This window comes from Homalodisca vitripennis, chromosome 1 (genome assembly GCF_021130785.1).
Source record: "Homalodisca vitripennis isolate AUS2020 chromosome 1, UT_GWSS_2.1, whole genome shotgun sequence".
Taxonomy (NCBI): Eukaryota; Metazoa; Arthropoda; class Insecta; order Hemiptera; family Cicadellidae; genus Homalodisca; species Homalodisca vitripennis.
In genome coordinates this window covers 23,359,285-23,375,303 of record NC_060207.1, presented here as the reverse complement: position 1 = coordinate 23,375,303, position 16,019 = coordinate 23,359,285, and the positions used below count along the sequence as shown (strand labels likewise).

Sequence of the window (16,019 nt, the reverse complement as noted above, 5' to 3'; positions counted from 1 at the left end):
GTTAACCCTTTCGGATCTTATAAAAAATTACTTGTTTCGCACTGTTTCTTTAGTTTACATGTGTTTCTGAGTAACCTAGCCATCCTAACTTATCACTATTGTCAATGGCGCAGTCTAGCTGGTACGGCAGTTATCCCAAGACCCTTACAAACAGCCTGTCTACCCGGCCGTTGGTGATGGTTTGGAATGGATAACATAACACATTCTTCACTTTCCAACTTTTTACTATTCGTCAAAGTAATTTGAACTAACTTTCTTCTATTTATTGGACACTCAGATACAGTACTATCAATGTGATCTCAAAACGACGTTGAACATTGGAGAGTTGGATTAGTAATAACTGGATTCACCGTGGATGAAATAGATCCACGAATAATGGTCTAATATAACAGACTTCATGAAATTATTCTTAAGACTCGGTAATTACGCAAAACGATATAGGCCTACTTCACAAACGCGGGAAAGACTTGTGACAGAGATTATGGCCGCGCGGTGACTTAGATACTACTAGACGTGAAAGCTTACCTAAGATTATATGCAAAATTAAATTTTATAGCTTATTTCTGATGGTTAGACCACATGTGTTATTATTTTGCATGTTAAGATTTCGTATGTTTATATCGTACTTAGTTTGTCTAAATAAATAATTTATTCTGCGATTTTCTCGTTGCCATCTTCATTACTCATAAAACCATTAAAAAGATATATTTGCCAACTTTCGGCTACATTCAATGGACTGACATGTAAAGTCTTCGAAATCTGTATTACCTATGTAGAAATTTAGTTACTGCAAAATTGAAAATACATAGGTCAGTTTGATTTTTGAATAATATTGCGGACTGACAGACGGAAATGAAATTTTCCCAGCCCTTCCAGTGATAGTCTTTGCCAACACTCAGCCAAAAAGTTATAGACACTATAATATAGAAATGATTTTGCTATATTAGTGCAACGTGGTCCATGCTCATATTTTAATTTTGTAGCAAAACCGTCAGCCTTTCAGATTTTATAATTATTTTAGTCGAGTAAAAATATAATATTTATATTTAATAGACTTTGTTTTTAAGCATTTTATAAGTAAATTAATATCTCATGTAAATATAAAATGTTTAAAGTATTGCTTTGGTTAACAATTATTCCAAAATACAATGAATAAGATTTTCCAGTGATTACTTGCCTTATATTTAATGAAACGATTTTGCTAATCTGCGCTTAAGAATAGGATTTTCTAAATTAACGATACATTTGATCTACAATCGACACAATAGATGTAGTGCAATCCTCGAGTTGTCAGTAATCTCCATAAGCCCGACGATAAGCAGGGCTAATGACAATGTCAGCGCGGTCGCCGACATACCTCATTACTCGTCATCAGAGACGTTAATTAATTGTAATGACGAATTCTGCTTTGTGCGTGGTAATGTTATGGTAGAGCGGTGCCGCTAATACAGGTCTGGTATCTACTAGTTGTATACAGGGGTTCATAATTCGGTGGTCTGTATAATTTCCATAAACAGAAATCGCGTATTTGGCGCAACTTATTTTTGGATACACGTAACGTAGAGACGGGTTGATTCAATACGAATGTTAAGATTAGCTCAATTTCATCTTCAAATTAGTGCAGCATCTGAAGTCTAACCCTGTGATAGACTTGACTCCTGAAATCTGGAATCAAAATTTATCTGAAAAGATCTAAAACAATCGGCGACGAAAAAGTTCAAAACGAACTGTACATCGTTTCAATATCAGATACACCTAGACTACCTACAAATGTAATCTAGATCAAGTGTCTAGATCTAGTGCGTGGTCTAGATGGTTTTGATGTCAAAACGATATACGGTTAGTTTTGAGCTTCTTCATCGCCGACCGTTTTGGATATCTTCAGATGGATGTTGATTCCAGATTTCCGGAATCAAGTTATTACAGCGTTATACTCCAGACGCTGCACTGTGTTAGTTTGGGATATTTCTAAACCGATAAAAAATTAATTCATTGTTTAAATAGAAGAAGAGCAATTCATTTCATCCTGAAGGACTGGCTGTTTAAAACACGTAAATTACTAGCTCGTTTGAAAAATACTGGAACGTACTTATCGAGAGTACTTTGGTGTCTGTCATATCGTTCACCATCAGTACATCAGTTATTCTTTCCTATTATACATTTAACAATTAAAAGGTAATAAACTAAGGTTTCCAGCAATTAATTCAATGTAATAAAACCATAATATTTTCTACAATTATGAACGAACGTAAAATAACTTATCAGTATTAATTTTTATATGGTTTTATTTCTGTTGAGAATGAAAATAAACCGGTAGTATAGTACTTAATATTCGAGTTTTTTTAAGTACGAGTATATTGTAAACATACCGGATGTGTGGTCAAGACGTGTTTCACTAATATGAAAGTGAAACAAATATTTCCATATTTCAGTGAATAAAAACATTTTCACTTCGCATCCAATTCCTATTGATCAAAGATTTATCGGGTAATCCCTGAGGTATCTCCGCTAAGTCTTTGTGCCAAGGTTTGTTTGATCTTTGGCAACCATTAAAATTTTAAAATCTTCCTTGAATTTTTATTTCTACGAAACGTAATCTCCAACGTTATTTCTCTCAAATCAATTGTATTTGAATTGTTCAGTTATGATTAATTAAGCTTATGTATTAATTTTAAACTGTTTTCTAATTACTGTGGAGTCTACGTTTCAATAATTCTATAAAACTGAAATGTTCATTAATTAAATAATTTTAAGAAGCCGTACAATGTTTTGAAGTTACATATTTTAAATTTAATTATAGTTACAGTACGTGTTATCATCAGTTGTTGCGTTTTGTTTAATCTACTTAGTAATTATTTTTACTATAAGTACTTTGCTAGTGTTCACGGTGTTTTCTTATTTATATTGGCCACAAGGAAAACAACTGGACTACACGTTTAGCTAAGAATACTTTTCTTCTGCATTTATTATTTTTAGTAGGTATTGATGGAAGGTTTTAGGAATATAAATAAATAATGTTTTATAATTAATTATATTTTAAGAATATCATGGAGAGAAAGTTATTTATTAATTTTTAATATTTACTTTCTATATTTTTCCTCTACTTCCTTCCATACAATACAAATCATATATTTGACGTAAAATGTAGTTCTCAAACAGTTGGCAATCCTAATTACCACTTAGTCCACTCGCTGTTTGCAAAGGAATTCTAGGGTTATTCCTTATTGTGTAATATTATACAGTCTGATATAACGAATTTTCCCGTCATGCGATGTAAAAAAACATTTTTTCATATAAATAAAAATGAATTTGTTTATTTATAAGATAAATCTGTAAACTATAGTAACCATCATATGTTTTTTTTATTTTCTGCGAATAACTGAAAGGAAAATCAAATATTCAAAGTTTTCAGTAGAGCAAGTGTGGATTAATCTGATTCTCGTTTTGAGATTATAACTTTTCGCATTAGGTAGGAGTGTATGTTACGAGACGGGGAACATGTGTGTAACAGAGTGGTAATTGTTTGACTAACAATATTATTGTTTGTTGCAGTATATTGGCACCCTGGATGTTCCCAGGCCTACCAGTCGGGTGGAGATAGTGGCGGCGATGCGAAGAATTCGTGTAAGTTCCTTATTAGTTTTTTTTTAATAAAAATAATGTCACAAGCTTATTTTGTAATTATCGTTTTTATAGGTATTTGTTTTCCTAGTGTGACAATATTACGCTAACTAGAAAATGTTAGTAGGCTTTAATTTATTTCACACGTTTATCGAGTAACTGTAACAAAATATCAGAACATAACCTTAAAACGACTAATCTCAACCCTCTCATAATTACAGTAATTTAAAAAACAAAAAAGTTGATCATAATAAAATGTAACCACTCATAGTTTTTTAAATTAATACTATTGCACATGGAATATAAAATATTAACATATATTGAAGCATATACAGGCTCGTCTAGTGCCAGTTTTTGCTGTGTCTTTTACCTGAGATATAATTATTTACTTTCGAACATTTGAACCGCTTTCATTAAACCTTAAGAGATATTAAATATTACGCTACACAAAAGAGTCCTCTTATACTTTAAACAGCAAAGTTTTACCTTAGATATGTACTTTGCAGTAGCCGGGATGAAACTTTTGCACAAATGGAAACTCCTGCTTTCATGAAACTTGTTATTGCATAAGGCTAGTTAACGACTTATCCAAGGAATTTCAAAGTACTATTGCTATACAAACTTCAGCTGTAGTTAGAAACTACGGTGATTATTATGTTCACTCTTACAGCTGCTATGCTATTTTTGTACTTAGTAGATCTTTGTCTTAATTTTTAAACAAAACACTAAACAAACTTGGTCGACAAACATTGTAAATGACCACAGAGTCCCAAGATATTGTACCGTTTTAATTTAGCACGTTGAGATATTTAACTCTAATTCCTTTCAAAAGTATAACTACAATCTTGAAAACTTAAGAGATATTGAAGATATGTAATGATAGAAGTTATTTTAAAATGTACTTAGGTTTAAAACGATTTTTTATTTGCTGAAATAAAAAATAAGCACCAATTGCTTGCGGCCGCAAACTTTAAGCTACTGATGAAATTACCAACGAACTTTTTCAAAACACGTGAAAACAGAATTACTATAGCACGTTTAGTATCTTTAGGTAAATATTATAACAGCTATCATGTTCACATGTATTACTTGATGAGCTGGTGATTGAATATACGAAATCCAACTAAAACTCACGCAATTGTATCAGCAATGTTTTAGCATTTTGCAAAATTGAATCATTTTGTGGTACTTGCGTTACGTGTTGGTATGTAATAAAAGAAACAAAAAATCCTACAAATATTTTGTTAAACTAGATTATCAATCTAGAAATGTTTTAGTGGTACACTACCAAATGAAACCTTCTACCTGGAGATAAATTTTCCAGTCGCGAGAGTAGCTTAAAGAGAGAATTTAATTAGGTTTATGAGCAAAACAACTGAGAAGTAAAGTATATCAGACGACTCGTACTTAATCCTAATATCAAGTTTTTCTCTTTCATTGCCTTGAAGGGATGGTGTGAGGGGGGGGAAGGGTAAGTAATGTCTGGAGAAACAGCAGCTAATGCAATCCATTACTTATCCTCCTTTCCTGTAACAACACACACAGAGGTGTAAAAGTCAATGAGACACTCTTGACTCGGAGATTAACACTCATGAGGTTTATGTAACTTATCGTTACTACCTTCTTTTGTTTTATTGTTTAGGAATCGCATTATTCTGTTATATAAATTATTTTATTTTATAGATTACTGTTATAGTACAAAATTGTCTGCAAATATTATCAAAGGTGGTGCAATCGACTTTTAAACAGAATATTTTTATTTTTAAATAAAATATAAAAAGTGTTTGGATCATTCTACGAGAGGTGTGAGGCATTTGAAGCAGAATTTTGTTTAAGATTGCATATTTACAGTTTACTGGTGTGGATGAGGTATTCTATTTGAAATTATATTTAATTAAAAAATATTATTTCCTTGATTCATAACTTAACGTCAGTCCCTGAAGTTTTAGCTCATACTATAAAATAATCACATTTTTACTTGATAATTTTTTTATTGGGTATGATCATAAAATTGAAATTCTTCTACTATAAATACTTGTAATTGATTCCTCGTGAAGTAACCAAGGTCTAAAGTAAAAATTATTATTCTAACAGAAAATTGATAGCACCAACTTAAATTTAGTTTATATATATATATATATATATATATATATATATATATATATATATATATAAAATTGAAGAGGTAAACCGGACTTTTCTAACTTTTCTGCTTAGCATATCGATTATAAGGATACTTACCAGATAAAAACATGTCTACACTTGTTTAGTTAAAATATGAGTTACTTAAAAAATGGATTCTGACAGCAATATCATTACTATATTTTTAGTTTGTTTCCTTCAAAATTCTGTTTACTTTAATGTAACTATTACTTATGTACCATTTTATGAGTACAAATATTTAGTGTCTCACTTTTCTCAATGATTTATTGAAGGATCAATTTTAAACATTCAATACTAGCATTTACATGATTTATTTTAATAAAATTTTGTTTAATGTTATGATGTAAGCAAAACAACCGACCTGTTTGAAATGCGTGGGAATGATTTCAAAAAGAAATCACATGTGCAAAATGAAATTGTTATTAGATCATTGAAAATAAACGTCGGTGACGTAAAAAGCAACGTGTCAATGGAACAATCAGGAACACAATTGCAAAATAATTTGGTCCATTGTTCTTTTATCAAAACAAAGTTTTATATTTTCATTTAGATTATACTGATCCCATACTTCTTACGTACTTTGTAATGTTTCTCAAACGACATGAAATAATTTATGCTGATTTGCACCTCTTCATTTCCATTTTGTATCTTGTTAAATGTTGTTTATTTACGTTAAATTTATAGCAATATGTGGGAGTTAAAGTTAAGGATTAAGAAATCCTTATTAAATGTTTTAGTAAGCCTTATTATTCAAAACATTAAGTACATGTTTCGTAAGAAATTGTGTTGGAAATGAAAAAGCTTTTAATAGCCTTTTAAGAACTGTAAAAACGAAAACTGTTGTTCTAGTAATGACAAAATAACCTGTTATTTTAAACATCGGCATTGTTGAATTCTAAAAGTAATCAATTCTACTATTTTTGTAATAAGCATTTCCATATTAAAGATATAAATAATTCTTTTGACGAATATTCAAGTCATGCAAGATTACAAAGACAGATTTGTGTAGTTTCTGCTAAAGACAACAAACTAAAGAAAACAAGTCTTTCCTAACAAGTATTTTTATTTGATAGTTCAAACATTGGGTTTGCATGACAGATAATTATCGTAGAATGTATAAAATTACCATTCTTATTTGTTCACATATTTTTAAAATTATTTACTTTTATTAATAAATTTATGAAAAATTTAGATATTTTAAACCCATCCCTTTACGAACATTGGACGTTTTCGTTAATGGAAGTTTGAAGAGGTCGCTGAATCAAAGTAAATAAATTCCGCAGATAGCTGTTAGGTGTATAATACGTCAGATGAATTCCTAGTTTCCGGTATATTTTGAAATTTAATTAAAATACTAGTATGGATTTTACATAACCCCCAAAAACGTCAATGGGGTAATCGGTAAATTTTGTTGGTTTATAAAAAAACGCAGGGTTTCATGCTAATACCAAAGTTATAATTTCGAAAAAGTTCGTAAAAACGAAACCTTGATGAAATTCATTGTAATAAATAGCATGTTACCTATTCTCGAAATTGGTCCTAAAGCAGTGTATTTTTAAGCTCACGCCTTGACGATTACTGAGTGCTTCGCGATAGGGGGAGAGCATTATTCTCCAGGATGAGTATATTCTAAAGTTATGTAAGTAGGAAATTGTATGATATGTTTTTGTGTCATTACTTTTTTGATGGAACGTTAAACTGAAAATACTACCAGCGGTGCAATGTACCGTCAAAAGAGCGATTCCATGTATGAAATGATGCTGAAACAGTAACTTCTCCTTTGCAGGATAAATTGTATTATGTATCTCTTGTGAAATGTTCTTTGGCTGAAGTGCTACGTGTGGCTGGTGCTTCAAGAATACACAGTTTCTAAATATTTCCAAATAATAGTAACATATAATAACAGTAATAAATAATAGTAAAACAATAGCAGTCACCAAGTGATTGAAAGCATTTCGAAATCAATGCTTTCTTAACTTTAGGCCCTTATTCCGAATATATTCAATTATAGATTGTTTAGAATCATGATGTGGACGCAGTTCATTGGTTTTTCAATGATGATTTTTAAGATTTACATACGATTTATTAATATATTTGTATCAGATTTATCGTTGATTAGGAAAATTTATTATTGCAAAGTTTTAAGCCAATAATAATAATTATAATTCCAAGAGCAATCATTGAATAGTACTGTTCTTCCCGACACATTTCGCTGAATAGCTGACTGAATTCCTCAAATTTCAAATTTTCTAGCTTATCTTTTATTTTTGTTCGAAAACGGAATATTTCTCTAAGTAGGAGAGATATTTTTGGTTTTGTAAAATTATCTTTTTTGGGAATTTCTTAGAGATGTTTATATCTTTCGTTAGGAGAAACACTCTTTTCTTATGTAATCCCAAGTAAATACAACCATTATGACTTGTGAATCTTCCCTTCATCCTCTACGTGAGAATTTCTCGGAATACCCACTGTTGTCTCTTTATGACTTAGGACAAAAATTAAATTTTAGCTTCTTCACCTATTAAGTTAAAACTTGCATATTTGTATTGATTTCTCCTTATCCAGCCTTGGTTGACAAGTGATATAATAATATATTTTAATGAAGCAGTTGTTCGCTGAACAATATCTTATATTCGGGTTCGAGTTCAGATGCAGCGAGAACATTTTGTTCATTAATATGTATTGAAATTAAACTAGACCATTACCTTTTTCCAATCAACGTAGTAAGGAGTATTTCGTGGAATGAATATAAAACGGTTTCAAAGAAACAAAGATCGTAGTGTCTAGTGATGTAACGACATGGTCACATTAGACTCGGAATCGACAAAACATCGCACTAGTGGTCTAACAATTACAGCTCTTCAACTGCTTGCCAACTTGTGCAGCTGCAAACAATGCTCTCTGCTCTCTGGTTAACAGTTGTGTTCGTTCCTGTTCTTGTATTCATTCACATCCGGTACTTCTACATCATTCTACAGATTAAAGTCTTTCAGTTCTGTTCTTTAAAATAATAATAAATAGTATTTTAAAATGTATAGTGTTATGATTTAAATGTACAAATTAAAAAGAAATATGCTGCAAGATGCTTTGTAATGTTTGTAAATAAAATACTTAATTTATACAATACGCTGCATTGTATTGATTTATTGTTACGTACACGTTAAACTTTATTAGTTAATTTTACATATGACACATTTTACATATGTTTTGTAGTTATTCATGTAGGCTTTAAGGTATTCAAACTTAAAAACAGTTTAATGTAACACGCATATTTATTGAGAATGGGCAATAAACTTAAAGACGATGGAAGGATTTTGAAGAAAACAGAATTTTTTCCTGACATTTGCCATCGTTCAGTGAAACAAAAAATCAATAACACTACGTTTCGAGATCTGCAATCTGATCTCTTCTTCAGGTAAATAACTAACCTAACACAGCGTTGTGAGGCGTTGTGTAACGACGCTCTGGTATTATTTGTTTATTTTAGCCTAGTTTGTAACTATGTGTTAGGTTAGTTATTTACCTGAAGAAGAGATCAGATTGCAGATCTCGAAACGTAGTGTTACTGATTTTTTGTTTTACTGAACGATGGCAAATGTCCGGAAAAAAATCCTGTTTCATTCACAAACTAAAATTTAAAATTAAAATTAGAAGAACAAAAAGCTAAATCGGTATAATTTTTATTGCGAATAAAATAATTTATAACGATAAATAACGTGTTCTCTTCAGTAACAATATTGATCTGAAACAGTTCAACTTTTGTTACGAATAAAGCCGCTGTCTGCTGCTTCTCCTTAAATGCCGCCGCAGTGCGCCACCATCGCGAGGACTGAAATATGTAACACCCACAGAGAGTAATGTAATCCTGGGCAGACCACAGTGAAGTCCGCACTGCCCTCACACTGCGCTACACACCGTCACTTCTGTCCTTAATTGTGGGATAAAATATGGGGATAATTGCATACCTCGTTATACACACCCGTGATTAAAATTTAATTATGTCCTGGACCATTAAACCGGCATTGGAAATAGTTTTCATTTCTCTTATGGACGATTAGATAATTAATGTATCATTGATGCAAAAAAATAAATTTACGTCTTGTAGTTATCTTTGATAAAAGAATTACCATTTTTTAGACAACCGGATGAATATTAAAAAGGTGCATTTTAATACGGCCAATAGTTCAAAAACGTAACGTAAAATCTTAGGAAGAAATCAGAAGTTCACAAGAACTTGTATTTTTTATCATTGACAATAAGGTACAAACCATCCTTTTGTATGATTCCCCTGGCATGGAACCGCGTGTGGTTGAACTCAACTAAAGAAAGGGTAATTAATCGATACACTGAAACCGGGCCAAATGTCAGCCTTAAAGCAAATCCTGACATAGACTTCTCTGGCCGGATCCAAACAGACCTCAATTGAGAGGTGATCAAACGTCATTACCCTCCAATTCCTATTCTCTCGGGCTAAAACTATTGGCTGAGCTTTAGCAAGTCTATCACTCGAGGGGCTTGAAAATGTTCATTTATGTCTGTCTGGTCGCACGACATCTCGAAAACATTATGACATAAACTTTATATTGTGGATAAAGCTTTTTTAGTAGGAAAACTAAGTTAGGTTATGGTGGATGTAACTCCATGGGAATTTTACATTGGTATTATGGGTAACGAGATGATGTCAACGGGAAAATATCAGGTTAGATAAATCTGTAAACAAACTCAGAGAGATTGTATCATATGACACATTAACACATGTAGTCAGATATCGTAACAATATACAATATCATTTTATAAACACTTAGTTTGTTGACTTTTATTATTTTTTAACACTAGAATTAAACCCTACTTAATGAATCCTGTGGCAATATATCTAGAGAAAGATTTCATCTGTAGATTTGAAGTTGCTATATAAACAGGAATGAAGTGATGATGCTTGCCGATCCATAGATCCAGAGAAATTGGGCTGAGCGTCCTTGAATTCTATCACTCAATAGGCTGAAATAGTTTTTTATTTGCGGGGGAATGTAAAAATGCTTTCCCATATATGGCTGTGACTTGAAATTTAGCTTTGCACCTCAGCGAAGTCAGTTATGCGAGACGTGGTTTGGCGTAATCCTGTCTTGTTGTATGGTTACAATGGTTAGGTTAAAATTCCGACACTAGTTCAAATATCTCTTTCCTACACTTGCATTTATTCTATACATTTTTATTTTATTTGTATGTTTCTCTTTCCAAGAAGATGTGATTTGAAATAGTCGTGCTTTAAGTGTTCATTGTAATTAAAAGTCCAAAACCAAAACTAATTAAGTATTGATTTCCATCAACAAATAACAAATGCGAAAGATTTTTCAACGATTAAATGTTTTTGCACGTATCTAGTATTCGCTGTTTTGCATAGACCGTGTACGACATTCGAATCGCGTCTTTTATGTTAATATTCAGCTTAAATAAAACATTCAAATGAACTCTTTTGCAAGTCTTTCAGGTGACCTGTTAAAGTGGAATATCCGGATGAAATACTGAATTATTTTACATAAATCGCACGTTTTTGAAAAGGGTAGCGTTTATGAATTAAATAGCCTGCTCGCATTTATGCTAAACGCGACACTCGTCCAAGACTTTGCGGAGAGCATCCCATGAATAAACTACGAGTACTTTCGTCATTACAGTGCAGTAATTTTCAGTAGTGTGGAATACTGGTATTAACTTCAACTCAATAAAATAATAAACTTTCCCTGATTATTAATAAGCATTGTATTAAAATTGATATTTGTCGGACCGTTGATATAAAGACCTAGTGGTTACAATCTAATGTTTCAGGAATTATTTCGTACAGCAGTTTTACATCAATAACAATAAAACGTAAACTTCTAATATTCTGTCTTTAGTATTCTATCCTTCCGATCCTTTATAAAACGCTTTTGCAAATCTAAGTTCTGGTGTTTGCAACAGTTGCAATTTGTTGCAAGCTATTTTTCTGCGAAATTGCTAAGTATTTATTGAAGACAAAAGTAAGATAGTTTAAAATACAACACGTATCCATTAGTGTGCTTTAAACAGTTATTTTAAAATATAAATGGATAAACATTCTATTTTTTATGTGATCTTTTTAAACACAGAATTGAAATATTATAAAGCAAAAACACATTTCAAATGCTAAACTTAAAGCACAGTAACATTACTGCTAGATCCATCATTCGCTTGCATCTAATTACAATACACTTTTCATGCATTTGTTCTGAAACAACAGAACGTCGAGCCACGAATCCACATGTAACTAAGATCTAAAAGACATTGCTTGAAATAGGCAATCACTTTTACGAACACGATAAAAAAGGCGCACAGAGTATTAGCTTATCTTACTCCGGATAGAAATAAGAAACGAGACCGAACATTTTTAATAAAACTTCCCTACATGATTAAAATTTACATGTTAAAATGTAATACTGATAACTGGACGTTAATTGTCCTACTTGGATAAAAAAATGGTGAGTTAAAATGAATCAGATACTAGAAAATTTGAAATTGCTCTAAAAGATAGAAAGTAAAAACTGGTATCTGTTGTAATAATCTGCTTCTACGATATGAAACGACACGATGGTAGAGAAACGTGTGTAAAAGTTTCATCCTTGGAAATTCATGCGTCTGAATAAGAGAGTACAAGGGGCCATCGGCTTGTAACAGTAATCCTCAGTTTCGTACCACGATAACGTTTCTGCTACCTGCAGATTTGCTTGTATTATTCCACTGTGTACATTACGTAGGATATTATTACTTAGAGATTTGTTGAAAAGGAATCCATTAATGAGATATCTTAGTCGATGGTCAGCACAATTCCGAACTGGTTTATATAAATAATGGTTTCCTGGGGTCAATTATGGTCGTGGGACAAAATCCAAATATCCTTCTCTGTCCCACTGGATCTTGTAAACTTTAGTAGGCAAGTCATTGGGTATTATAATTAATTGTATGTAGAGATGTACCCTTTTATCTTTTAGGTATTTTTGTTTCATTGGAAGAATCTCCTTTATCCTGAAAAGATATCCAAACAAAGGTTTGGATATCTTTTTGGATATCGATGCAGTTCCGGATAAAGATCCGGAATTGCATCAGTCCCAAAAGAACTGTTGGCCTGCATGAAGGGCGTTACATTTTACCCTTCCATGGACGGTGAGATACCCCCAAGTATCTCTCAGCTACTTGTCGTATTCACTTGTGCTGAAATTCCTTATCGTTTCGCTGCACCAATTTTATGAGCTTCATGGAATTTGCATTGATGGTGGTAATTCTTTTAAGCATTCCTGAGGTTTAAGAATTACTGAGATCAAACAACACTGTCTATTCTCATGAGATGTACATGATGACGTAAAATTTTAGGATGGTGCCAATCCAAATTTTGAGAAATTGTGCAGTAAAATATTTATAACTTATACGAAAGTTTAGCACGGGTGTTTAAAATGATTAACTTTAAAATTTCCAAAATTTTAATACATCTTTGAACCAACATTTCTTAAATCAATTATACCAAGAAGTTTTATAACTCTAATGCTAATTCTTGTTACTTTCTTGCTTACACATAAATATAACGCTCCCATCAATGTAATAGTTTTAGTTTTTTTATATAATATGGTAATATTAACAGATTAACCCCTTTAATTCTTTACATTTAATCTTGCTATGTAAATTTACATTGTTCTAATATAGGCTATTATAGATCAAATTCCAGTATGCAGATAATGTAAGCAATCATGCGAATACATATGCAATACAGTATCAGCTTGCAACAGCTGGTTGAGCAATTACACCTATAGAGAATTGAATTAGGACGACTGTAAAGAGTGATCACGGTATTGATCAAACTGTATAGAATTGAAAGGATTGGCAGTGATTTGGTAAACTGCTGTTAATAATTGTGGTAAGGTGGCTAAGCACTTTGATCAAATCATACTTTTTATTGGCTGAGCAGTAGTGGCCCTATCGTTTGGGGGATAGTACATTTTTCTATCTGTCAACACGGTATCTTAAACAAAATAAGTTATAAACTTGAAATTTTTTTGACTTTACTTTTCTCTATAAGTAATATCGAGTTCACTGATGGTGCATATCACTCCACAGGATTTCGCTTAGCGTTAGTGAACATTTTTACATTAGTCTTATGAGTAACCATGATGGCAACGAGAAAATTACGTAATAAATAAATATACAAACAAACTGTATGCAATCATCTTAGATCGGAACATGTGACATAGCTGTCTGTCGGCTTGAAATGTTGCAACCAGTCTCAGCGAAGTCTGTTATGCAACACGTGGTGTGGCGCACTTCTTCCAAATATATACAGGATTGTGTATATTTTTATTTTTAATAAACAATTAGCTATTTTTGTTCTCAATGGGTGTAACAAATTCCAACCGCGTAGTTAGACGAGATTCATATATCTATATTTAATTTTTCGATACTGGTCGCAAGGGATGTGTATGTGGGAGGGTGTTGGGGAATGGTGGGTTTGGGGAAGGGTGAGTAATGCCTGTTGAAACAGCAGCTAATGTAATCCATTACTTATCTTGTTTCCGAGAGCCAACAAAACGCGGGAGTGTGAAAAGCCGAGAGTAAAAGTCGACAAAAGGTGATGTACGATGGATGTGAAAAATTTAACTACTTACGTTTTAACCCATTCATCACCATTTCAGTTCGAATGTATAGATGTTCTCATATTTAGAATATTGTTCTTAAGTATATTGTGTAACGTATACATTCCAGCCATGATATAGAGTGAATAATTCGATAAAAATAAATAAATTTGTCTTATGGCATGAATATTAAATTTGTTAATTCTGATATTTGACAAATTAACCACTAAGAGTAATAATGAAATTAAAATATATGTGAGGGTGGACCTAGTGGTTCCAATGCTCTTTGGAATCTTGCCTACGAACTTATTCACTTAAGAACTTTAAAATGACTTCCCTTCACGTTGATATCGGTTTACACGCTCGGCGTCAGCATCTTGGCTCGGCATTCGCTTTTTGTGTGTACTACAGAGTCACAAAAAGGAAGACTGAACCAAAGTAGTCCTCAAATAAGGCAACTGAGGACGACTACTTTGATTAAATTGCGGGGCAAAATGTTTTCTTTCCGCGAAAGAGGATAGGAAAATTAACTATGCGTACAATTATGTTATTATTTCGTAAGAATTTAGTTCCAAGAACATCGGAGAAAAATATAATGCAACTAAATAACTGTACAAATTAAACCACTTTTCATTTCTTGATTGAGCTGAAACTTTGTATATAAACTCATCCCGGGACATTGTATTTAAAACAAATTAGAATAATTAAATTACCCAGGATCTCCCCACTGGCCTCTAAAGTTGAATAAATCTTCGTAAGATATGTAGTGATAAATAGTCCGAATTTCAGTCACATTTCAAAGTAAACTTAGCATCTTCTACAGTTGTTTTATTAAAAATCTGTTTTAACGTAGCGTGGAAGGTTTGATTCAATGTGAATATTGAGTTTAGCTCCAGTTCATCTTCTTCTTACTGCAGCGTCTGGAATCTGACGCTGTCACAGACTAAACATCTGGAATCATGTTCGTCTTAGAAAATCCAAAAAAAGTCAGTGACGAAGAAGCTCAAAATGAACACTTTACATCGTGTCAACATCAGAGTATAAAATATAATGTAATCTAGGTGAGGAGGTATTCTCATTGACTTATCTGGTACACAATTTGAGTACACAGCAGTCAATACATCGGATTCCATACGCTGTGCCAAGTAAAGAATGAACTGGAGCTAATCTCAACATTCACAAATCTGCTGTAAATATACCGGTTGGTGTGAATAAAATATGATGTAGTCATGCAGTATGTTATTGTTTATTGATTTTACTGTTCTGTTTGAAATGTATTAAACACGAGGAGAAGCTGCAAATGAAACAGAAGAGGAGAAACGCTTGCGCTTAGATAAAAGTAAAATGTGTATACAGGCGAATCACAAAAGAAATGGAAAGCGCGATTAAATGCTTATTATGAACCATACATAACAAAACGATTACAAGAAACTATACTTTAACATAGTAGGAATTGATTTCAAAAACGTATGTTACTTGTTTGATTAACTATGTCATACGAAAACGGTTGTAGTGTTAAAACAAGTAATGATACCATTACTGCGAAAACTGCACATAATGATCATCAAGCAGTAACATGTCTGCAGTGTACAGTAGAACGCACTC

At 32.2% G+C, this 16,019-nt stretch overlaps 1 protein-coding gene across 1 annotated transcript in view; it reads left to right on the top strand.

Annotated features, from left to right (window-relative positions):
* LOC124358223 (carboxyl-terminal PDZ ligand of neuronal nitric oxide synthase protein) overlaps positions 1 to 16,019 on the top strand; it is a 599,817-nt gene that overhangs the window by 443,326 nt on the left and 140,472 nt on the right. Inside the window, exon 2 of the mRNA XM_046810519.1 lies at positions 3,553 to 3,624. Within this exon, the coding sequence (XP_046666475.1) occupies positions 3,553 to 3,624 (72 nt within the window). The remainder of the gene's footprint in view (positions 1 to 3,552; positions 3,625 to 16,019) is intronic.